Below are 23,328 nucleotides of genomic sequence, written 5' to 3'. Positions count from 1 at the left end.
AGGTTTTATATGCATTGAGTGAAGAGTTCTCCCTAATTAAAAAGTGTCTATCTATCAAATCCGATCTTATCAAGTTCTTAATCTTTTTTTCTCTTCATTCTTGATCCCAATGGTCTCAATAATCACCTTTTCAATCGACCTTCCTTCCAAGAATCTTTGCTTTGCTTTGCTTTGCTTTACTTCCATCCATGAAAGAGCCTACAAATATGGGAGAAAGGACCATATTTTTCCTTGCAGAGAAAAGACAGAGAGTTCAATACTTGCATGTTGCCATGGCCTCCTGTAGCTTTCCTGATGTTTATTCCTGGATACTGAACCTACCACCACTTTCTCAATGGAAAACTACTTCCATTTCTACATCCATATGCTCTTCAAGTTCAACCAACTCCTCGCTCAAAATTGTTTCAGCAAAAACCCTTCATTCCCCCCCAACCATTACTTTCTCAGTTACTGCAGATTTCAGCTTTCATATCTCCCTTTGGACATCACAACCATTGAAGACCAGCACAAAAACCTCCAACTTATTGAACAAAGAAAGCATGTCCACTCTCTTGCTTAATTGTGTTCGTGATGTTCTTTACTATGGCTCAAACCATAAACAGAATTCTAGCCATAACCTTCTCAAACTTGACATCACTTCCTCTTTGAAAGATATCTTCAATCACATATTTCTTACCCTCATATTCCTAATCTGCATCTATGAAGCTCCGATCGACCTCCGTTCAAATTGTCTTGTGACTCTCAAGCATCATTTGGCAAATTGTACGTCACGGCAGACATCAAAGGTGCTTATGAAACTGTTGGGGTCTAATCTAGAACAACAATGGATGAGGTCAATAAACCTTGCTATCACCAACTGGATATTGGAACTCAAGTCCAAGGGTCGTACTTTGAAAACACCCTCACCTTTGTTCTCTTATTCACTTTCGACGTATGGGCTGTGGAAAGTTCAACTCTATTGCCCTATCATTGCAATGGATAATATTGAGAACTCGAGCAATCCTTCAACTAATGAAAGATTGCAGTTCTCTTTAAATTATCACCAGCTTGAAGGGGTTCTGCAATTCAATTACAGGGCCGTGACTCGAGAAAAGTGGATTGATCTGAGGGTGCACGTTGATAACATAAGGTATATTGAATTGTGAAGTTAGAACTATCTTTCTTACTGCTAAGAACAAATTCATTCCCTTCCTTACTGACAGTAACAATTAAAATAGAGGCAATTTCTTGAAAAGCAGATGGAAATCTGATCTTACAAGCTATTAGTGTTCAAGATTCACACGTATCTTTGACAATAGAGTTTAAAATGTACACTGGATTTTTACAGGTGTGACATCATTCGGCTTGTGAGCGAGACTCTCTTATCAGAGCGAGGAGTTGGTGGATCAGAAAAGCATTTTCCATCACGAATTTCTCTACAACTCACTCCAACTTTCCATACAAACATAATGAGTGTCTCAGTAAGCAAATCCTCAAACAACCCCAAAGTTGAGATCGGAACTGAAAAAACCTTTGAGGCTGGATTTGAATCTGCAACACCGTTCCCAGGCCTCAAATTAGCAGTAGGGGAGACTGTAATTGTGAGCTTGAAGCCATGGAAATTTGAGCAGTTCGTCCATGGCAATGCTGCAACCCTTAACTGGTACCTTCATGACAGTTCGGATGGGAAAGAGGTGGCCTCCACCAAGCCATCAAAACTTACACTCATAAACCCTAAAGGTTGGTTTCGAGACCGTTACTCGAGCGCCAACAGACCTTTTAACAAACAGGGAGGGGTCATATTTGCAGGAGACGAGTACGGAGAGAGTGTGTGGTGGAAGATTGATGGAAAGGCAAGAGGGAAAACTATGGAGTGGGAGATTAGAGGTTGGATCTGGTTAACTTATTGGCCAAACAAACACAAGACATTTTACACCGAAACTAGGAGGCTGGAATTCAAAGAGATTCTCTATCTTTCAATTCCTTAACCCATAAGAAATCATTAGAAATGGACAGACCAATAGTCGGAGATCACTTTCAGACTTGTTCACTTTCTTTCTTAGTGACAAACATGACAGATCTCTAATTTAAACGTGTTGGCAACTATATTTGACTACATATGGGAATTTCATCATCAGTAAAAGTTTGTATAGGTTCTTTGATAATTGTGTTTTATTGAGTCACTTTTAAACTTTCAATTTCGTCCCTTTTTTTTTTTTTTTATATATAAGAAACAACTACATAAATGATAGAAAATTACAACAAAAGTAGGAAAAGATGGAAGGTCCGCTTCAAAGGAGTTACAAAAATACTCTCCAACTTACAGAGAAAAAAAAGCTATAGAATGAAAAAAAAGGGAGAACATTCACAACAAGAAACACCCTCACCTTTATTCTCTTATTCATTTTCAAAATATAGGCTATGGAAAGTGCAACTCTATTGCCCAGTCATTTTAATGGATCGCATTGAGAACAAAAGCAGTCCTTCAACTGATGAAAGATTGCAATTTTCTCTAAATTAGCACCAGCTAGGAGTTCTGCAGTTCAATTACGAGGCTTAGGTTCAAGAAAATTGGATTAATCTAAGGGTTCACGTTGACAACATAAGGTATTTTGAACTTCGAAGCTGATTTCTGCCTGCTAAGAACGAATTTCTTCTCTCTCACCCACTAATTGTAATAAAAGAACTACCATCAAATTCTTGAAAAATAGATACCAAACCGATCAAGCTATCAGAAGTAATCGATGAAAAGGATTCTCACGTATCGATGACAATTGAGTTTAACTTCTCTCTCGCACTAAAAGTAACGACTAGAAGCACTTTCTAGATAACTTAATTCCAAAGCTGTTCAAACAAGCTAATTCATATTAAAGATTCTCACGTATCGTTGACCATGGAAATTAAAACGTACCTCCCCCGGATTCTTACAGGTGCAACATCATCCAACTCGTGAACAATACGCTGCTGTCCAAACGAGGAGTCGGCGGATCCAAAAAGCATTTTCCATCACGAATTTGACTGCAACTCACTCCAACTCTACAAACAAACATAATGAGCGTCTCAGTGAGAAAATCACCAGACAACCCTATAACAGAAGTCGGAACTGGAAAAATACTAGAAGCCGGATTGGAAGGCTCAAATCCTTACCTAGGCCTAAAATTAGCAGATGAAGAGATCGAAACAGCGAGCTTAAAGCCATGGAAGTTCCAGCAGCTCGTCCACGGCAGCACCGGAATCCTCAACTGGTACCTCCACGACAGAATTTCTCGAGCGCTTTCCGGCAATGCAAGAAACAGGGAGAGGTGATATTCGCCGGAGACGAGTATGAAGAGAGACTTTGTTGGAAGATTAACGGAGAGGGGAGAGGGAAAAGCACGGAATGGGAGATCAGAGGTTGGATTTGGTTAGCGTATTGGTCAAACAAACACACGACGTTCTACACTGAAACCAGGAGGCTGGAGTTCAAGGAGATTCACCCATTCCATGCTTTTTCCCTCTCCCCTAAACCCTAAACCCTAAACCAGGAGGCTGGAGGTTCAAGGAGATTCTCCATCTTTTCAATTCCTTGGCTTTGAAGAAATCGGTGGAAATGGAAGGAGAATAATGAACAAGGCTTCCGCGCCAACATGGCATTAAAAAGGAAAGGTTACGTTAATAAAAAATATAAATTCCCAATTTTCAGTAAATAATTTACAAACATTATGTTTTTCATTTTTAATATAATTTATATTAAAAAAAATGTAAAACATTACTATTAAATTTAATAATATTTCATAACAAAAAAACATAATATAATATTTATGAATTTTTAAAATTCAAATTTCAATATTATAATAATTTCCATCTTCACTCTATTTAGCTAACAAAAATTCTTTTATATTACCTCATTTATTCCACGCTTAAATAGGAATCTTTTTTCCTATAATACCCTTGACCCTAAACTTCAAAAATGGGATAGAACTCCCACAGCCATTATTCCTTACAAAATTTAAATAAATGGCCGTAAAAAAGTTCCTAAATTTACCACCTTTCTAAAATGGATTTGGCTAGTGATTTATAAATGTACAAAAAGCTAAGGAAACAAAAAGAAAAGAAGGGGATTTTGTAAAGGCTATGCTCCATTTCATCTGCTCATCGCTATAGACCAAGATCCCAGTGGAGCATCATGAACAAGGGCGCTATCCATCATCCTTCGCTCGCTAAATCTCCCTCTAAACTGTTGCTGCTGCACCAACAACACCGTCGATGTGCTCCCGAAGTCCGGTGACGCAAGTATATCACCGACCACCCCGAGCTCTGGACATTCACTCCATTGGTGAAGGCCGTTGAGAATGGGATTGTCCTCGTGTCGTAGACCGGTAATTATTAAGTCGAAGCAATCCTCCATGCCTCTGATGGAAGCAGCCATTCCTGCGCCGTCTCTCACCATCTCTTCCACCACCACAAAATGCTCGTGTTCCATGTTGGCTAGTCGGAATTCATGGATCAACTCAGAGTCAAGCTTCCTATTCTTGTTGTTTTCAGCTCCAAACAGAAGGAACCGAATGACGGTTAAGTCGACAGTGTGATGCCTTGCCATTCGAGTTCCTAACGCCAACGACTCTGCATCGTCCGGCCCACCAATGAACAACACAGCAATATGATATGGAGATCGTGCAGTCAAGAAAGAGGCATGCTTCGTCAAAACTCCCCTATCTACCAGAATTGCAACTGAACAAGGCGCCATTTCAAGAATTTGAATGTTCATATTCTGAAGGGCTCGGTTCACCTTCCCAATTGAGCCATCGATCGCCCACTGCTTGTGGAAAGGAAGGATGGCAATGGTGGCCCTCTTGTCAAATGCGAGTCTACAAACGTCGTCGTGCATAAGGTCGTAAGGTGATATTGCGGTGAAAGCATCGACAGTGGCACAGCCTGCATTGTGTTCTTCATATTGCCTCAAAGCATTGATAATGTGGACTGCTTTGGACGAAGATCTCTCGAGTGTGCAATCCGGTTGGTGTGCTATAAGAACTGGGTTGCTTCTGCCAATGAGCTCGACCAAAATGAGAGCTATTGCGGCCAAGGGGCTGTCTCTTGAAGCATAGGACACTTCAAGGAGGTTAATGATCATGGGGATGTTGTCCTGATGGTGGATGCAGACCAAGATTCGGAGCTCGGCCTCCGGCTTCAAATGTTGAATTGTACATCTTGATGACGAGAGGTAGCGTTTAGATGGATCATAAAGATGTTTGATTAATGGTGTTACGATGCCTGTTATAACCAACATTGAGATAACAGCAAAAGAAAACTCTTTGTCTGAAATCACCTACAGAAGAAATGTAACAAAAATAGATGATGTTCTGTTCAGAGTATATACATTGAATAACTTGATAGACTCGACATCCGCTTCATTCTAGCTTCAATTTTGGCCTTCCTAGTGTTAAAATATTGATCATAGTTGCAATGATTTGGTTAAATCTCCTAAAATGTTCAAGTCATTATCAGATGCGCATTTTCTTAAGACATGCATAGAGAGGAAATGACCTAAAAAAATAGTGGAAATCAAGTAAGTTGCAGGGTAAAGAAGAACTGGGATGTACAAAACATGGGAGTTTTGGAGATTGGGATTTCTAATAAACAGAAAGGGTTTGCAAGCATCTCATCATCTATCTCAGTCATGTCTAAGAAAAACATGTCAACTAAGAAAGCTGGGACGGGTTTAGATCAAAACGAGTAAAAAAAGCTCAAACCATAGTTTAGTTTATTTTTAGTTTTAACAGATCATTCTATGCATGAATCGGTCAAAATAAAGAGGGTTTTTTGGCTCATTACCGCACTGTGCTTCCAGAAATTGAAAAGGATCAGCTGCAAGAACCCTCTAGCATTCAGAATGAGGCCAAGAACCAAAGAATCTCCACGTCGCAGATTGATGTATTTTGCTGGCAACATCACGGCTCCAATCTTAACAGTGCAGGAAAACAGAAGAACGATCCCAACAACCCAAGTCTCCTGAATTTTGATAATGAAGATATTGGTCTGCAATCCACTAACAGCAAGAAAAGTTGGATAAAATAGCCTTGAAGCTAAAGTTTCCAATTTGGACACAATGGTAGAACCCAATGGAGGACCATCTGGCACAACCAAGCCAAGAACCAATGGCCCCAAGAAATAATGTTGCCCTATGATCTCACTCAGAAACCCACTGAGCAGGACAAGAAGGAAAATCCAGATAACAAAAATCTCGTTGATGAACTTCCGGTCTTGAAATCGCTTATGTATATGCATAACTGCAGGCTTGACGATGTAGATGATGGCAGCAATAAGTGCACATGATGATAATAGTGAATAAAATGGACTATTTCCGCTGGCTTTCTTGTTCTCTGTGAATGATAAGGCAGCAACGGTTGTGAGAACGCCTAATACGTCACAGAACATGGACGATGAAAGTGCGAGGCGGCCGATATCTGTGTTCAAGATCTTGAGCTCGGTTAACAGACAAGCAATAACAGGAGAGCCGATCAAGGTTTGAGACAAAGCTATGAAGAAAAGAGAGTTGGCGATGTTGCATTCCACTGGGCAGGATTGCTTCAGAATTAAGATAAATATGATTGGTAATGTCAAGGTGAACACGAACACGAACAAACCTACAACCATTGCTTGTCGCCCCGGCCGCAAAATTACTGCCCCATCAATCTTCACTCCCACGACAAAGAGGAAGAACATGAGGCCAAAAGTTCCAAAAGTTTCCAATATCATGTTCCCTCGTTGGGGGAACAACGCTTTTGCTATCTCATCTTTTTGCCCCAAGAACGATGGACCCAAGATGATGCCTCCCTGCAAGTAACATTTTCGACACAACCAATTAAGAATGCATCTAAGAGACCAGATATACACACACTAATTTATAAGCTCAAACTTCTTGAGTTTGACATTGATATTAACATAACATCATCAAAATAGGAAATCGTACATTTGAACCTCTGCAGTGTCATTTCTTCTCATATCGATATCAGTAGTTTACACATGATATCCAACCTCGCGCGTTTACAAGTGAGTTAAGCTTTTTGAGTATTACTGATTTAAGAAGGAATCAAAGCGCATTTGATGTGCAAATCTAACGTCACATTGGATTTTCACGAATCAAATGAAAAACCAGGTCACATATCCTCTAACTAATCACCATTAGTTTCTAGCTCGAGGACGCATAGTAATCTACCGACAAGTTCTTTTAGAACATTCATCAAATACGAAGAGTGCATCCACAGAATGAGCAAGAAATTCATAAGGAAATGCGATTGTGATTAAACATATATAGAGATGATGGATTGAGGAAGAAACTTACAAAGATATGAGAGACGACGGTGGATTGTCCGAGCGGTTTGAGGATGGCTTCCATAAGTTGGGAGATGAAGGAAATTGCAGAGAGCTGTAATAAGAAGAGAGAAGAAGGGGATTTTGCAGAGAAATGGAACAAATAGCGCCATGGATCATCTGCTTGAAATCTCGGCAAAGTTTCACACACATAAGTTTGGTTCTCGGAAGCCATAGACATTTACAAGAACCAACCATGAAGAAGAAAAAGAAGAAGAATGCAAGGAGAGGGAGAGGGAGCAAATGGAGGGATGGTTTTCCAAGTGTCGTGGATTTATTACAACTCTTTCACCATAATTTTCTAATTTTGGTTGTTGGGAGTTGATCGTTTCAAAGTTAACTTCAATTGTTTTTTTTTTTTTTTTTAAATCTTGAGACCGACTGTGGTATATAATAGGCTAAAACCAACAATATTGCACAGTGGATTTCGTGTTTAAATGTAATGTACACTGAACTATGTATACGAAAGTGATACACACCCTAAAGAAGAAGAAAAAAAATAAAGCTTAAATTCAGGTTTTGTGTTCTGCAACATAAGGTTATGTGTGCACGTATTATATAATGATTGCATGTGTATGCATTTTTTGACCTAGTAGTAGTATCACCTACCATGTACTTTTATATTCAATTTTTGTTCAATTAAGGGCGAAAATGACCTAAAGAAAGTTGGGATCGAGTCTAAATACATTAGGTAATATATATATATATATTATTTGTTATATTTATGATCGAAAGTTTAATTTGAAAATTTTCATTAAAAGCTTTGGTAAGTTTTAACTTTCCTTTGATGTAAAAGAGTGTACTACTAAAGCCATGTTTTCAATTCCATCAATATGAGCTCGGGGAGAAGATCAAGTAACGCCAATTCCAAACAATGTGTACTCAGTATATGGTACCTACCATGTGACTTGTGACTTGTTTCCACTCTCCACAATGGATATAATCGTTATAATAAGGATAAATTTTTGGTTCTCTATATGAAGCAATGCTGAAGTAGCATGACATTACACGGCCTATGACGAAAAATGTACATATCTATCAAAGGCAAGTTACATTATCTTTAATCATTCAAAATCAATTCAATGTTTAATTTACACTTATCGACGTTGTTTGCGCTTAATAGTGAGAAACACGCCAATGTCCACAACACACAGAAAACTCAACACGAAACACTTTGTTCAAAATGCATGATCTGTTACATCTGCAGTGTGAAAGCTTATAATTTATTGTTCATAACGGGTGAGCTAAAAGGGCTGGGGTTGTGGGCTTCTTCAAACCCAGAGCAGCCATGGGAATGGAGAAAGGTACAGCAAGTATTAACTTAGAGATGAAGTTAGCCTACCAAGGAAAAGCAGAAGAGGACCCAAAACCAACCCAAACAAGGTTTCTTCTGTCTTTAGTATTTATCATCATCTTCAACATTGCTTGTAAATTTGTAACTGAAAAAAAATGAAAAGAAATAGATGGTTATACTTGTAAAATCATATGATTCACTTTACAAGTCTCCTCTGGTTTAATGATATGATTATTCTGCAAATACTAAAATAGATATCTCTTATGCTCCTAAAATAGTCATTTTGTTGCCTTTGGACTATTCACTTCCAGTAGCTAGTATCAGCTCCATGCTGGTGTAAGCATGTTAATACACATATTCAAAGTTACTCATTTATCATATAGACTAGACGATCAAATATCAGCACGGACTAAAATGATTATTCTGCAAATACTGAGATAGATATTTCTTAAAGTTCAGGAGCAAACATGGAATAAATTTAAAAGTTCAAGGGCTAATATGCAAATAACACCAAAAATACTATATTCCTTCTGAAATATCTAAACCATGCTTATATGGGAATAATAGGTAAATAATGGACAACATAACACCTACACAAGAGCTACTGCGAGAAAAAATATAACGGCTCAAGCCCACCACTAGTAGATATTGTCCTTTTTGGGCTTTCCCTCAAAGTTTTTTAAAATGCATATAGTAGGGAGAGGTTTCTACACCCTTATAAAGAATGTTTCGTTTTCCTCCACCACAGATGTAGGATCTCACAAAAAAATCTATATATAAATGAAAGAGATCCATCAAAAGGGGTGAGAAACACAAAACAAATTTCACTCACACATTAACATGGAAGATGACTTGTTTTCCCTTTTCTTTCTTATTACCACGTCTATGCTGCTGAATTTCACATAAATGAGATAAAACCATATGAAGAGTGAATTCTACTACAGAAAGGTTCAAATTCAGAACAAAACTTACTAAGATTACTGAAAGGATCATCTGATGTCATCTTGTTTCACTCTCCTATTGCTTGGTTCTGAATCAGTTGCAAGGTAACCTAAAGAAAAAAAAAGTTAGAAAGCAACGCTGAAAGATTGCTTCCCAAACAGACTCTGTAGGAGTGGAATACCTGGATGTCTGTCGCTTACTTCACCAACTGGTGCCTGACCTTTCGAGGCCCGATTGATCCAAGCGAGTCCCTTTGTTCAGAAATCAGACGTTCATTTAAACAAAAGGACAGGATTTGTTTTCTCCCCATTAAAGTTTGTCATGTTTAAAAGCTTAAAATCAAACATTAACTTGATTTTGAAGGCTTAAAAACATGTTTTAGAGAATCCGAGTGGTTTTGGACAAGGAAAATTATTTTAAACCATTTCAAAATCACTCTCGAAGATGTCTTTTAAGAGTCAAACACGAGACACATTAAACCGAACTAAATTTCACACTTGCAAAGACTCTCTCCAACCCCACCAAAAATTTGCTCATCTCAACTTCGAGAATCATTTTATTTCTATTGAGCCAAATATTCCATTTACTAGAGCAAAGACCAATGCCCACCAAAAACAACACAGCCTATAATAACATTACCAGCTAGCAGCTCAAAATACACACCAATTGGATGGAATTCTTGAATCTTCATCCCAAAATTACCTACATTCTCTTAATCAGCAGGCTAACCGTATTTAGCAATCCTTCAAGGAACAATCGAAACTCGTTTTTTCCCTCACAAATTGCACAAGAATTTCCTCTCTAATTCCCTAAATACATCCGCAAGAAAGAAATCCACACGAAATCTCAAAATGTAGAAAGCAAAAAGAAACGCAAACCTTCTTAGTGTCCTTAGGAACTCCATAGCCGGAGCAAAACATCTGCCCTACCAAGACCTGCATCGCCGGGTCGCCAGCACTGGCCTCCTTGAGCGTGTCCTGAAACCAGCGCTTGACGCAGTCCGACACCACATCAGCCAACGGAACCCGATTCTTATCCTCCATGTTCTTCTTCTTTGGCTCCGAGATGACTCGGACGGTATCGGGAATCGGAGTTTCGGACGACGAAACTCGGATCCTAGACTTGGGCTTGGGCGCGGCTGATTGAGGCTTCTTCGAGAAGACAGCGATCTTGGCGAATTGCTGAAGGTGAGTTGCCGACGGAAGCGATTTCGCCATCAAACAAAGGGAATTTGCGCGGATGGAAACCGCCAGTTTTTTGCGTCTGCAAATCGTAGGCTTGCTTCTCTCTTGGATTCAGAAAAAGATTTGGTTGAGGAGGGAGATGGTACTATTTCAACTTTTTTTTTTTTTTTTTTTTTTTTTTTATTTTATTATTATTATAATTTCATTATTATTATTACGTTAAATTAATCTCAACAAAGTTTTATTTTTACTCTTAATTTTTTATTATTTTTTTATTTTTAAAATATCTTTCAACTTTAAAATTGTTTTGATTTTCCACTAAAAAAATTATAAGACATATTTCATATTATTGGTTCATTTAAAAAGTATTATTAAAATCATTTACACACATGAATTTATATAAATAATGATATAAATGATATCCTACATTAATTTTAATTTTATTTTAATAGAAAATTCCTTTAATAATATTTTTAAAATATAAATTTGATAGTTCAAAGATAAAAATAAAACTTTTTAAATTTTAAATGCTTAAAATTCAATGCCATTTTTGTATAATTTAATGTTATGTCACAAATTTATTATCCCAGTAACGTAATAGATTTTCAAAATTTCTTAAATTTTTTGTTTGAGATATTGACATTTTTTAAAATTTATAGACTAACCTAATATTCAATTTTATGTTTAAAAGATTTTTTATAATTTATTATTGAATTATTAAACAGAAAACGTTTTTAAAGTTTTAGAAAATTTGAAATACAATCTTAAAAAATTAGATACTATATAAATTAACTTTTTTTTTTTATCTATTTTTTTCATTTGTTTTATTTTTTTTTTCATTTGTTTTATTTTCATCCCCTAAAATATAAAATAGATATCAAACAAGATATAAAACCTTTATTTTATTTTTCTAATGTTTAAAAAAAAAATAGTATTTATGATGTCACGTTGAAAACCTCCTAACAAATGAAAAGTCCAAAAAGAAAAATATCTAAATTCTTTATTACTATTCTCTTAGAATTTAAATTCTAAACTTCAAACAACTATGAATAATAAAAGCTTTATATATTTGGACATAATTTTTTTTTTTTTTGTAGAGATTTGGTTTCCAAAATGAGAATAACACTCAGAACCTCACAGCTTAGAGGATGAGACTTTATTCATCAAAATCCAAATCCAAACCCAAACCCAAACCCAAACACCAAGTCATTCAATGATGAACAGACAGTTGATTGCCAAAACATCTGGACATAGAACACACACACGCACACACAGCCATAGAAATAATCTAAAAAAATATCATCCTCTTTAGGTAAGATCATCCTCTTCCAGCTCTTTGGCTTTCAGCTTGTCCTTCACCCTTAAAAGAAGGGTCGTCTTCAATGGATCCTGTCAATAGTTTGTGCACATTAATGTTCACCATTACAAATGAAAACAACAAAGTTATTTCAAACGATCAAACTGCGCTTGTGTGAAGACTCCGATCATGCATACTTACTCTAGGAACGGTAAGAATGTTATTTCACGGTAGGCAGTAAGTTACGGGGGCAGGAGGAACATGCGTGTACCGTCGTGACGCATACTTACTCTAGGAACGGTAAGAATGTTATTTCAGGGTAGGCAGTAAGTTATGGGGGCAGGAGGAACATGCGTGTACCGTCGTGAGGTGTGCGTGTGTGTGGGAGGTTGGGATTTCAGCATGGGGTGTGATTGTGCTGTATATTGAAGAACTATCAATATAACATAATTTGGTATTTGTTTCCCTCTGTTTTGTGTGTGTTTTCGTGATATTTTCAGGTGATTCCGAGTTGGATACCGAACATTCTCTAGATCGAACGTAAGATTTTTCAGGAAGTAACTTCGCAGATTACATATCAATAACATAGTATTCAAGTCGACTCATAAAGTATGATCTTACCAGTGTGGTCATGCTATCAAATTCCTTGACAACATCAGTAAATTTTGCTACATCTTCCTCATCAATGGCAGATGCAATGTCCTGAGGTAAAAATATCAGACGGATAAACGAACAAATATAAGAGGTTTTCTAGTCAAGAAGCACTACAATTTCATGCAATATATGACAATGCCTTCAATCAATGAGCAAGCCGGACAAGAAATGAGTAGAACCATCAAACTTCTTGTTCAACATGTATGAAAAAACATTAAATATGCAAAAGAAAGAATAATAAATCAGAATTCAGGGGTGAACGTAACGCACCGCTAAAAGCTTATATTCACGTGACCCTGAAAATGTAGGATCTAGGTCCTGCAGAAGGGATGTAATATGGTAAGGACAGAAATCACGAGGACGAGATGAGACAGTCATGTCCGATAACTACCTGATAGTTATCCAACGCTTTGGTAATAGCAACGATATCGCCTTTGCAAAGCTGGCAAATTCCAGCATTAAGAAGATGCCCCTTCACTCCATACTTGAGCAAGTTACTCTTCAGAGAATACTTCGCTATCTCTTCGTAGATATCGATTGCTTTCTGATACCTACAAATTATGTTACCATATCAAAGATGTTTTCATAAGATAAATGTTTGTACAATATCAAAATAAATGGATAATATGAACCAGAAGAAACCATCAAAGTAGAAGAAAACTTGGTAATGTTTTAAATGTGTCAATCACAAGGATGCAGCACAATTTATCAATACTACACTATCTTACTGTTCCAACTGTGCAGCAAATTGTGCAACTTTCTGCTTGCATTGATTTGCTGAAGTTGTCACTTCTTCATTTTGGAAAAGGTCAGCAGCTTTTTCAAAGTAATCGATTGCTTGCTCGATATCCTGTTCAGACTCGAACAATTCAGCAATTTCCTGCACACATGAGAAGGTAAATCCAAGTCATGGATTGCATATGAGGCATTTGTTTAATTCTCTGTCAATCAAATGATGAAAGAATTCTGCATAAGAAATTGCCATGACAAGGCAACTGCTGTCTAGAGGGACCTAATGTGTAGCAGCCCAAGCCCAAGCCCAAGCCCAAGCCCACTGCTAGCAGATATTGTCTGCTTTGGCACGTTACGTATCGCCGTCAACCTCACGGTTTTAAAACGCGTTTACGAGGGAGAGATTTCCATACCCTTGTAAAGAATGTTTTGTTCTCCTCCCCAACCGATGGGGGATCTCACAATCCACATTGGGGGCCAGCGTCCATGCTGGCACTCGTTCCCCTCTCCAATCGATGTCGTTCCTCCAATCGATGTGGGATCTCACAATCCACCCTCCTTCGGGGCTCAGCGTTCATGCTGTATACCGCCCAATGTCTGGCTTTGATATCATTTGTAACATCCCAAGCCCACCCCTAACAGACAGATTTTAAAAGCCTTGAGAAGAAGCTCGAAAGGGAAAGTCCAACGAGGACAATATCTGCTAGTGGTGAGCTTGGGATGTTACATAATGTATGATACTTCATAGTGTCTAATCAAGAATTAGCAGCCACAAGAATAGGTTCCAAACGAAAAGAAAAAAACAATTCACAGCATAACCTCGTGAAGTAACCGAACATTTTAGACGATCAAAGAAATCAAATAATAAGCATTTCACGTAGCAGAATAACAATGAACCTTGTAATATCTTGCAGCCATATTGAGTCTTCCAATGTCACAAAACAAATTCACTGCCTGCTCTATGCAAGATATGGCCTCTGCATCAAGATAACAATTGGAAATAAGTAATTTAACCAACAATAACGTCGTAATTGAACTAGAATTGTTTCACTCGTACCGTTCGCATTAAAGTATAGAATGATCAATTATGAACCAGTTTTACCTCTAACAGATGTTTTCTTATAGCAATTGCCCGCATCAATATAAGCTTGAGCTGCTTCATGTTTGCTTTCCATCTTTATAAGAAAAACAAGGCATTGTTCAGTAAAAGAAACAGTGTACAACAAAGGAAGACGAAGCCATCGATCTCACAAACACGAACCACCAACCTTCAGATGACAATTTGCTAACTTTATATACGTTGATCCTGCTTTATCCCCTGGAAAACCACATCCACAGAGATTAGAAAGGCAATGGATGGCAGGAAACTGAAACAGACAATAATGTAAAATTCAGACACGCAAAGCATGGAAAATGTTACTCAGCCAATTAAGACAACGGCCACAACTCATCGGGGCAGAACAAAGAGGGGGGCAATCCCTCTATTAGTTTTATAACAATCCAAGCCCACCGCTAGTAGATATTGTCCGCTTTGACCCGTTACGTATTGTCGTCAACCTCACGGTTTTAAAACGCAACTGTTAGGGAGAGGTTTCTACACCCTTATAAGGAATGCTTCTATCTCCTCTCCAACCGATGTGGGATCTCACAATCCACCTCCTCGGGGGGCTAGTATCCCCATTGGCACACCTCTCGGTGTCTGGCTCTGATATCATTTGTAACAGCTCAAGCCCACTACCAGCAAATATTGTCCACTTTGGCTCGTTACGTATCGTCGTTAGCCTCACGGTTTTAAAACGTGTTTGTTAGGGAGAGGTTTCCACACCCTTATAAGGAATGCTTAGTTCCCTCTCCAACCAATGTGGGATCTCACAAGTTTTCTCTTCCTCTTCTATTTTTACCTCCTAACTTTTTAAAACTCCAAAGATTATAAATAAGAATGTAAAACTTTTCTCCTCATCATGAAAATTTTTGGCTCCGCCTCTACCAAGCATGCAACAATGCCGATCAATCAAAAGTTGAAACCATGGTGCTCTTGATTTCTAAGCAAAAACTCTCGCATAACCCCAAAAAACCGCCAGAAAACGGGAAAAACGATATCATAAAAGAAGCAAAAAGAAACAGAACACAAGTAGCCCGCCACAATTAAATTACGCATCAAAATGATAAAAGCAATGAAACAACAAAAATCCTTCCGTAAGACCGTCCTTCTCATATGCAGCAGCGTTTAGGGATAATGAAATTAACAAAACAGGGAAAGTAATGATCGAACAGAGAGAAATAAAAAGAAGAATCATAAGGTGAAAAGCGATTAGCAATACATGATTTCGAAAGCTTGTAAGAATTGGCGGCTTTATCGAAGAGATCTGCAGCATCATCGTACTTGGAGCCGAACAATCCCCAACCACTGAGCTTCTTTTCTGCTTTGGAATCGAAATCCTCTGCTCTGGCCAAATGATCCGCCATGGACGAATATGAATCGAGAAACAGGAGAAGAAAAAAAAAAAAAAAAAAGGATTGCGATTAAGAAATGGTTTCTGGTTCTTCTAGCATTGGCGGGTTCTCTCTTAGAAATATCAAAGTTTCCTGAAACTGATTTTGTTGGATCAATCGGTAAAGATTGCTCGTCCTCGTGTTTTCGCGGTGCCTGTTGCTGATTCTGGCAGAGGAAACTTTTTTGTCCCTTTGGGCCGAATGTGTGGAATCTTGAAAACTGCCCAACTCAATTTTAGGAACAACGAATGGGTTGGCTACCTTTACAAATTACACCATCTCATGGTCATTAATGCCCATAAATTATGAGGTCCCACTATTCGAACATAGATCAGTAGATAAAAGATAATAATGGTAGACGTGATAGATAAAAGATAATAACGGTTGATGGAGATTTTGACTTTTTATTTATAAGATCGTTCAACTAAAAAAATATTAACTTACAAATAATTTTGATAAAAGTTAAATTACAACTTTAGCCCTAGAACGTCAGTACGATTTTTAGATTTTTTTAATGGAAATGTAGGAATACTTGTTCGCTTTGAAATGTCGAAGCTTTTAATCAATTCGAGCATGCCATTCGACCCGTACATTCCCAACCAATCTAGAATAGGCTCTAAGCTTAGCATACTTAACGAAAGTTTAGTATGTTAGCTCTACGAACAAGTCCTACTTCGATTTTTCTAAATGAATGGATGTATCACGTAAAGTTGAATTTAGAAACGTTTGATTAAGACAAAGCTTAGAATCACTGAGTTGAGATAGGTTGGATGCAATTGTTATGTTGCATGAATGACACATATATTTGTGATTCTTTACTTCATGTTTTTATATTGATAGCATGTTTGACCATGAATGACATACATTAAACATGTATTACTTCTTCTCATATATTTGTAGGGACACAAACCTACGAGAATGATTTTCAGGTCTTTTTTTTTTTTTGTCGCTCGGATACACGAGAATGGTAGGATATATTAGTACTTAAAAAAATCCGATATATATGTATATGTATATATATATATCTAGATAGATAGATATATTCCCAACGAGCTCATTTTCTTTTGATTTGGAAGACGGGCGTTGCGTTTGAAAGGCTTGAGGTAAAGGACTATGCTACGTGGCTCTCCTAATTGACTTGGACTCGAGCTTATTTAAGATTCTCTGACCCTTTATTTAGATTCTTTCGTGGGACTTTTAAAAAGAGAATCTAGCTTACTCTATTACCTTACTTATGAGATCTATCTGTTTAGGGGGGAGAAGGAAGAGAGGCACGAAAACAGGATGTCTAGTGGATCTCCCTAATCCCAGAATGGTAGGAATCCCCTCTCTAATGTTCTAACCTCTAAGCCAGTAATGAGTCAGCCAATGGAATAGAAAATCTCATAAGTAAGGTAATGGAGTAAGCACGGTTCTCTTTTTGAAAGTTCCACGGAAGAATCTAAATAAAGGGTCAGGGAATCCTAAATAAGCTCGAGTGCAAGTCAATTAGGAGAGCCATGTAGCATAGTCCTTTACCTCAGGTCTTTCGAACACAACGCCCGTCTTCCAAATTAAAAGAAAAATAGGATCGTTGGAAATAAATATATATATATATATATAGAAAGAAAAACACAAATAAATAAAAATCTCACTCTTCCATTAATTAGTAGACTACGACATATTTTAAAAACTTTGAATAAGACACCTTAATCTTTTTATGTTTTTTTTAAATAATTTACTTTTTAAATTGTTTTTTCATTTAAATAAATAAATAAATATATATATATATATATATATATGATATAATAGAATTAAAACAAAAGCATTTTTTTTTAAAGTATGAAATAAAAATACTTTTATTATAATTATTTTTCTAAAAATGGCTTAATAAACAACAAAATAATAAATAAAGGCTATCATTTAATTACCATTAATATATTGGATGAAAGTATCTAAATCTTAGATATCAAAATAATTAATTATGGACTTATGCTATTTTAATTTATTATTTATACTTTCGATAAATCTAAAATTCGTTAATTTGTTTTGAATAAATTTTAAAAATATATCTATAAAAATTATTAATATTATTTAATTAATTTTTTAACACTTAATATTAAAAAAAATATAATTCGAAAACATCTCAATCACAATTATTGATGCAGGCATCTACCCATCATAACGACTACATACAACTTGAAATTCTTATAAATAAATATGTTTATAAGTAGACAAATTAAAACTAACCAATAAAAATATTTGTTATTTTTTTCTTATTTTAAACTTTTAATTTTATTAAATTGGAACATAAATTTTATTTAAAAGAAAATTTTATAGATAAATGGATGCACAATTTATGCACCAATCATTGCTTGCCATTTGTTAATATGCTGACTCAGAAATATTCTCAACTTGAATTTCCTATCTTACCCTTCCCCTATTGGAATATTTTATTCTTTTTTCTGAGTTCATCATTTTAGTCTTGTCCTCACCACCGAAATGTCGCCAACGCCGGAGCAGGTACCTCTCCTGCCGGAGAAGAGTCAGGCCACGAAAACTGCGTCGGTATCCGGTGCCGTGTTTAATGTGTCGACGAGTATAATCGGCGCCGGAATCATGTCGATTCCGTTCACTCTTAAGGTCCTCGGCATAATCCCAGCCGTTGTCCTGATCGTGCTTGTGGCTTTCATGACCGACTTATCGGTGGAGCTTTTGCTGAGATTCACTCACTCCGGCCAGTCGATGACTTACGCCGGCGTGATGAAAGAGTCATTCGGCCCGATTGGTTCAGTTGCTACGCAGGTTTGTGTGATGATTACTAATCTTGGAGGCTTGATCATGTACCTGATTATAATAGGTAAATTCTTTTTCAGACTAATTCAAAATTGATTTAAGTTAGGGTTGGAGATAGTTTATTGATTTTGGGGGAAATGTATCGAGAGATCGGAAATTGTTATTGATTCTCTGTAATATGAACGAATTTCAGAGACTGTTCTTGAACTTAAATTAGTTTGCAGTAATTACAGAGTACGATTAGAAAATTGATCTCTGATTTTCTTGTGCGCGTTCGTTCGATTTGTGAAATTTTTAGGGGACGTGTTCTCGGGAAATAAAGGAGGTGAGGAAGTGCATTTAGGAGTACTGCAACAATGGTTTGGAATTCAATGGTGGAATTCGCGAGAGTTTTCAATTCTCTTCACAGTCGTCTTCCTTCTGCTTCCTCTGGTTCTTTTTCAACGCGTTGGTTAGTAATCGGAAACTGATTTTCTTCGTTTGTCGCTCTAATGGCGTCGGATTTGAATGCTGCAATGTGTTTTTCCAGATTCTTTGAGATTCAGTTCGTTTGTATCAGTTGTTCTGGCCGTCGTTTTCGTTGCAATAAGCTCTGTCATGGCGATAATGGCGATCGTTCAAGGCACAACGAAGAGCACCAGATTGGTACCGGAGCTGGACGATCAAACCTCCTTCTTCGAACTGTTCACCGCCGTACCCGTTCTTGTCACAGCCTTCACGTTTCATTTTAATGGTACGTGAAGACAAAAGCATAACCCGTACGATTATTTTCCACAAATTTTAAAAAATAAATTGATTTTTTAAATTATTTTTTTGAAGGCATGAATTTAGTCCATCTACTCTTTAAATTTCAATTTTATTTTTATATTTTCACATTTTGTTTAAATACTTTTAAAAATTTTATTTTAATTTAAGTTAGCTCATTTTTTCTTTCTAATTTTTATGTTAAAATTTTGTTTTTAAAAAATATTGAAAAATAAATAGATATTTTGAAAGTATAAGAAAAAATTTGAACCAAATTTAATTGGGTAATCAAATAAATTTAATAAAATTGTTTTTCCCTTTTTAAAAAGAGCACTCAACCTTTGAATTAAAAACTTATAAGTGGTGCAACTTTTTATTATTATTATTTTTATTTAAATATTTTGTTTAGGCAATGATTACAAAAGAAAAAAATATTTAAAAAGTTATTTAATAAATTATAATATACGTCTCTTTAACAATACATGATATTATCCATTTTAAGCCAAAATTATCGTGTTTCTTATAAATTCATGATATTCCTTTTAATTAACGACTACTTTTCTAATAATCTAAGAATATTGAGATTAAATAAATAATATTTAAACCATAATAATTGTTGTACTATGTGGCAGTTCATCCAATACGTTTCGAGCTTCGAAACTCAAAAGACATGATGCTAGCAGTTCGAGTGGCCCTTCTTTTGTGTGCTATCATCTACGTCACCATAGGCATTTTTGGGTACTTGCTGTTTGGGGACTCGTTAATGTCAGATATTTTAACCAATTTTGATCAAACTTCAGGTTCATCCATAGGGGCTTTGTTGAATGATACTGTGAGATTAAGCTATGCATTTCATCTAATGTTGGTTTACCCTTTGCTCAACTTCTCTTTGAGGTTCAACATAAATGAGTTGCTGTTTCCAAACAAGCCTCCTTTGGCCTCCGATACCACAAGGTTCTTGGCCATAACAATGACACTGCTGGCCTTCACCTACTTGGCTGCAATTGCTTTCCCAAATATATGGTCTATTTTTCAGTTCATGGGCTCTACTTCAACTGCATGCCTCGCCTTCATCTTCCCCGGTGCCATCGCCCTCAGGTACTTCTCTTTCCCAGCTATTAATTTCGATAAAAGTTAGAGAAATTATACACAATGATCTTAGAGTATGCAATTAAGTTCAGTTTTGTCGAAACACGTTGAAAATTTCATCCTTATTAACTTGAATGATACTTAGATACATAGAACTGTGGTTATAGAGTTAGATATGCACATCACACATCAATATATCAAACATACTGTTACTAATTAATATCTCTATAATTATAGAGCTAAAGGGATAACAACGGCCCAACACCAAATTTAGAAGATATAAAACTTAAGGTTATTTTATCTCAGACGTCTACTACAAAATAATTTAGAATAGAAGTAAAGTAGGTCATGATAAGAGACCACATGTTCAAGCGTTTGCTACTTGCATACTAGGCCACACATATAAGTTAAAAATATTAATTTTGTCCACTCAAAGCTATGAGACAAAGCGTGTAGATCTATACGACATGTTAATAGGATAAAAATTATGATTTGAGCTCGGAGGTAAGAGTTTCGAGAATACGTCAGAATCCAATTTTTTTAGTTGAATAACAGAGGGTTGAATACAAATTTTCTACAGCTTATGTGTTTTATTGCTCTACTTAAAAGTTATGTTTACATAATTATTTATTTGGATATGATAGAGAATATATTTAGAATATTATATTTACGTAGTTGTTTATTTACACGTGTAGGGATGTGAATGGAATATCAACAAAGAAGGATAAGGTGATTGCTGCACTAATGGTAACTTTGGCAGCCGTGTCGAGTATTATTGCTATTGCTATAAATATAAACACCACATTCGAAAATAAGTCTCGAGAGATCGTGAATTAATATTTAAAAAACATAAATAATATTAATCTTATAATATGTCGAAATAATATTAGTTTTATAATACGTGTATAAGTATTTTCTCTCTTCTGGATTCAATTTTGTATGTTGGAAAAATGTATTATTAAATTGTTTGTGTTGAAGTAGAATATGATGGTATTTTTGTTTTATCATTTATTTTATTTATTTTTCAGAAACAAACAGAAAAGAAAAAGACTATTATTTTAAATAATAATAATAAAAAAAAAAACAAATAAGAGAGCGTGTCCATTATGAATGTTTAGACTTTTAATTAATTTAATTTAAAGATTTTTTTTTTAATTATTTTCATCTATCTTTAATCCATCAAACCCGAGAATTGGGTTCAGTTATTGAGTTATGGCAGCGATCGACGAACGTGAGTGTGCAATGTGATGTAAGGCATGACAACGGTGCGTGTGATACGCAAATGAGATGATTGTGGCATAAGGGTAAGGAGTGTGACACTGACAAAACTTCTTATTGACGATGGAGCGAGAATTAGACAAAAACTCTAAATACGCTATAATGTATATATATATATATACTATTCTTTTATATAATAGACGGATTCAGCTCAAGTTGTTTGAGTCTTTGTCGAATAAATGTGAAACTCGAATAATGTTTAGAAAATGACAATATTAACCTTGACTCTTTTGGGAAACGTTTTAAAACCAGTAAATAAAATAGGGAGAAAATTAGAATGATTTAGATGGTGAACTACAAAGCTTGAACCGACAGTTAGGTCCACCATGGCCCAAGCTGGCACGGAACCATCACGTCTCTCCCATATCCGTTCACACAACCACCGCCCAACAAATCCCTCCAAAACCGAGGGAAAAGGATAAGATCCTGCTCCAATAAATACACTCCATGCTGATGTGGACACCAATTTTTTTTTTTTTTAATCTTAAATCTTTTTATTTTATACCATTTTTAAAAAAATATACTGCCCTAGTTATTATGTAATTTCTCAAAAATAAATATAGAAGGTAGCTCAAGATTTTAAATTTTAATTTAGAATTAAAGTTTTATCGTCTAAGCTAACCAACAAGTTATAGGTTAATCCAATTCAATAAAAAAGTTCGATATCGATCCAACCCGATCAACAAGCCCAAGACTAATCATTAGAGATGTTCAATAAGTCCAAAGATCGATTATCTAAGAACATGACAGATTCAAAAAGTCGATCTGCTAAGAAAATCAACAAGCTCAAAGACTGATCATCCAAGAAAGCTAACCAGTTCAAATCTTGTGAAGAACAAAAATTTATCCGGTCAATAAATATTTCTAATAATGTTATTTTATGATTTTTTTAAAATAGAAGTGCCAAAATAATGCAACACATATTGCAAATATAAAATTCAATTTGTGGAACGAGCACGCAATCGATCAAGAAGATAATAGAGAAGGCTTTTTATTAATTAATTAATTAATTAATGAGTAAAAAAATAAGAGATAATAATTAATGGGACAATACTTTTAGATGCTCATAATAACATACTCATTACTCTTAGAATTAAAAATGAAGTTACCGAACAAGACGTGTCAGTGAAGAAAATTGAACATCATTATTGAAATGGTCCCAAAATTAACGAATCTATCTCACCTCATAAAGAATTAGACTTATGTTATCTCTTATTGCTTCAATAAATGAGTCAAATTTCATTAATATTCATTAGCATTAAGAAAAGAAAAAAAAAATATGGTATAGAAAAGTTGGCTAGAGGATGATCGGTGTAATACCCACCTACCCAAAATTCAGTTTAGGATTTAAAATCCAGATTCGACACTTAATGACATCGACATTCACCTGTATTTCTGGCAACAAAACCACGTTATACTATGGAGCTGTTGAAAAGAGTTGTTATATATCATTGAGGGATTGGTTAACCCGAACGACGTTACTTTGACATTAATGCCTAAGTCGGGGTTGAACG

The 23,328-nt window shown here is 35.9% G+C and overlaps 5 protein-coding genes and 1 pseudogene across 6 annotated transcripts; 3 read left to right on the top strand and 3 right to left on the bottom strand.

Moving 5' to 3' along the window:
• The first annotated feature begins 169 nt into the window (after positions 1 to 169).
• On the top strand, positions 170 to 2,221 carry LOC111797638. The gene is made up of 2 exons (XM_023680705.1): positions 170 to 1,129; positions 1,328 to 2,221. The coding sequence occupies exons 1-2, from the start codon at positions 189 to 191 to the stop codon at positions 1,965 to 1,967; spliced, it is 1,581 nt and encodes a 526-aa protein (XP_023536473.1). The 5' UTR covers positions 170 to 188; the 3' UTR covers positions 1,968 to 2,221.
• On the top strand, positions 2,200 to 3,645 carry LOC111806482 (annotated as a pseudogene).
• Positions 3,646 to 3,922: 277 nt separating this feature from the next.
• Positions 3,923 to 7,532, bottom strand: LOC111797629 (cation/H(+) antiporter 15-like). The gene is made up of 3 exons (XM_023680692.1): positions 7,304 to 7,532; positions 5,794 to 6,795; positions 3,923 to 5,287 (listed from the first exon to the last, which is right to left on the bottom strand). Exons 1-3 carry the CDS (start codon positions 7,511 to 7,513, stop codon positions 4,103 to 4,105), a joined length of 2,397 nt encoding a protein of 798 aa, XP_023536460.1. The 5' UTR covers positions 7,514 to 7,532; the 3' UTR covers positions 3,923 to 4,102.
• An 836-nt stretch (positions 7,533 to 8,368) lies between these two features.
• On the bottom strand, positions 8,369 to 10,886 carry LOC111797620. Its single transcript, XM_023680681.1, has 4 exons — positions 10,447 to 10,886; positions 9,750 to 9,819; positions 9,599 to 9,677; positions 8,369 to 8,771 (listed from the first exon to the last, which is right to left on the bottom strand). The coding sequence occupies exons 1-3, from the start codon at positions 10,783 to 10,785 to the stop codon at positions 9,616 to 9,618; spliced, it is 471 nt and encodes a 156-aa protein (XP_023536449.1). The 5' UTR covers positions 10,786 to 10,886; the 3' UTR covers positions 8,369 to 8,771; positions 9,599 to 9,615.
• A 980-nt stretch (positions 10,887 to 11,866) lies between these two features.
• Positions 11,867 to 16,156, bottom strand: LOC111797610 (alpha-soluble NSF attachment protein 2-like). The gene is made up of 9 exons (XM_023680669.1): positions 15,757 to 16,156; positions 14,704 to 14,753; positions 14,538 to 14,610; positions 14,333 to 14,412; positions 13,432 to 13,583; positions 13,095 to 13,254; positions 12,974 to 13,021; positions 12,671 to 12,751; positions 11,867 to 12,141 (listed from the first exon to the last, which is right to left on the bottom strand). The coding sequence occupies exons 1-9, from the start codon at positions 15,899 to 15,901 to the stop codon at positions 12,061 to 12,063; spliced, it is 870 nt and encodes a 289-aa protein (XP_023536437.1). The 5' UTR covers positions 15,902 to 16,156; the 3' UTR covers positions 11,867 to 12,060.
• A 2,230-nt stretch (positions 16,157 to 18,386) lies between these two features.
• LOC111811637 (amino acid transporter AVT6C-like) lies at positions 18,387 to 21,540 on the top strand. Of its 2 annotated transcripts, none has more exons than XM_023698711.1 (5): positions 18,387 to 18,767; positions 19,002 to 19,154; positions 19,263 to 19,436; positions 20,080 to 20,545; positions 21,232 to 21,540. In XM_023698711.1, exons 1-5 carry the CDS (start codon positions 18,410 to 18,412, stop codon positions 21,371 to 21,373), a joined length of 1,293 nt encoding a protein of 430 aa, XP_023554479.1. In that variant the 5' UTR covers positions 18,387 to 18,409; the 3' UTR covers positions 21,374 to 21,540. The 2 variants fall into 2 exon arrangements, with proteins under 2 accessions (XP_023554479.1, XP_023554398.1); XM_023698630.1 differs by having other exon boundaries at positions 19,233 to 19,436.
• The last annotated feature ends 1,788 nt before the right edge of the window (positions 21,541 to 23,328 follow it).

This window comes from Cucurbita pepo, chromosome LG01 (assembly GCF_002806865.2).
Source record: "Cucurbita pepo subsp. pepo cultivar mu-cu-16 chromosome LG01, ASM280686v2, whole genome shotgun sequence".
NCBI lineage: Eukaryota > Viridiplantae > Streptophyta > Magnoliopsida > Cucurbitales > Cucurbitaceae > Cucurbita > Cucurbita pepo.
Note: the sequence above shows the minus strand (reverse complement) of the source record. Positions and strands in the feature narration are given on the sequence as shown.

Excerpts from the sequence above, each read along its gene's own strand:
- LOC111797620 (XM_023680681.1), bottom strand. The coding sequence starts at position 10,785 with ATGGCGAAATCGCTTCCGTCGGCAACTCACCTTCAGCAATTCGCCAAG. Across the intron at positions 9,820-10,446 it reads TTCCTAAGGACACTAAGAAG|GGACTCGCTTGGATCAATCG; the intron begins GTTTGCGTTTCT and ends TTCTGAACAAAG. Across the intron at positions 9,678-9,749 it reads AGTAAGCGACAGACATCCAG|GTTACCTTGCAACTGATTCA; the intron begins GTATTCCACTCC and ends TTTTTTCTTTAG.
- LOC111811637 (XM_023698630.1), top strand. The coding sequence starts at position 18,410 with ATGTCGCCAACGCCGGAGCAGGTACCTCTCCTGCCGGAGAAGAGTCAG. Across the intron at positions 18,768-19,001 it reads CATGTACCTGATTATAATAG|GGGACGTGTTCTCGGGAAAT; the intron begins GTAAATTCTTTT and ends TGAAATTTTTAG. Across the intron at positions 19,155-19,232 it reads GGTTCTTTTTCAACGCGTTG|ATTCTTTGAGATTCAGTTCG; the intron begins GTTAGTAATCGG and ends GTGTTTTTCCAG.
- LOC111797610 (XM_023680669.1), bottom strand. The coding sequence starts at position 15,901 with ATGGCGGATCATTTGGCCAGAGCAGAGGATTTCGATTCCAAAGCAGAA. Across the intron at positions 12,752-12,973 it reads GTGAATATAAGCTTTTAGCG|GACATTGCATCTGCCATTGA; the intron begins GTGCGTTACGTT and ends TTTTTACCTCAG. Across the intron at positions 12,142-12,670 it reads TTGATAGCATGACCACACTG|GATCCATTGAAGACGACCCT; the intron begins GTAAGATCATAC and ends AACTATTGACAG.
- LOC111797638 (XM_023680705.1), top strand. The coding sequence starts at position 189 with ATGAAAGAGCCTACAAATATGGGAGAAAGGACCATATTTTTCCTTGCA. Across the intron at positions 1,130-1,327 it reads GTGCACGTTGATAACATAAG|GTGTGACATCATTCGGCTTG; the intron begins GTATATTGAATT and ends GGATTTTTACAG.
- LOC111797629 (XM_023680692.1), bottom strand. The coding sequence starts at position 7,513 with ATGTCTATGGCTTCCGAGAACCAAACTTATGTGTGTGAAACTTTGCCG. Across the intron at positions 6,796-7,303 it reads CCGTCGTCTCTCATATCTTT|GGAGGCATCATCTTGGGTCC; the intron begins GTAAGTTTCTTC and ends TGTTACTTGCAG. Across the intron at positions 5,288-5,793 it reads ATTTCTGGAAGCACAGTGCG|GTGATTTCAGACAAAGAGTT; the intron begins GTAATGAGCCAA and ends TTTCTTCTGTAG.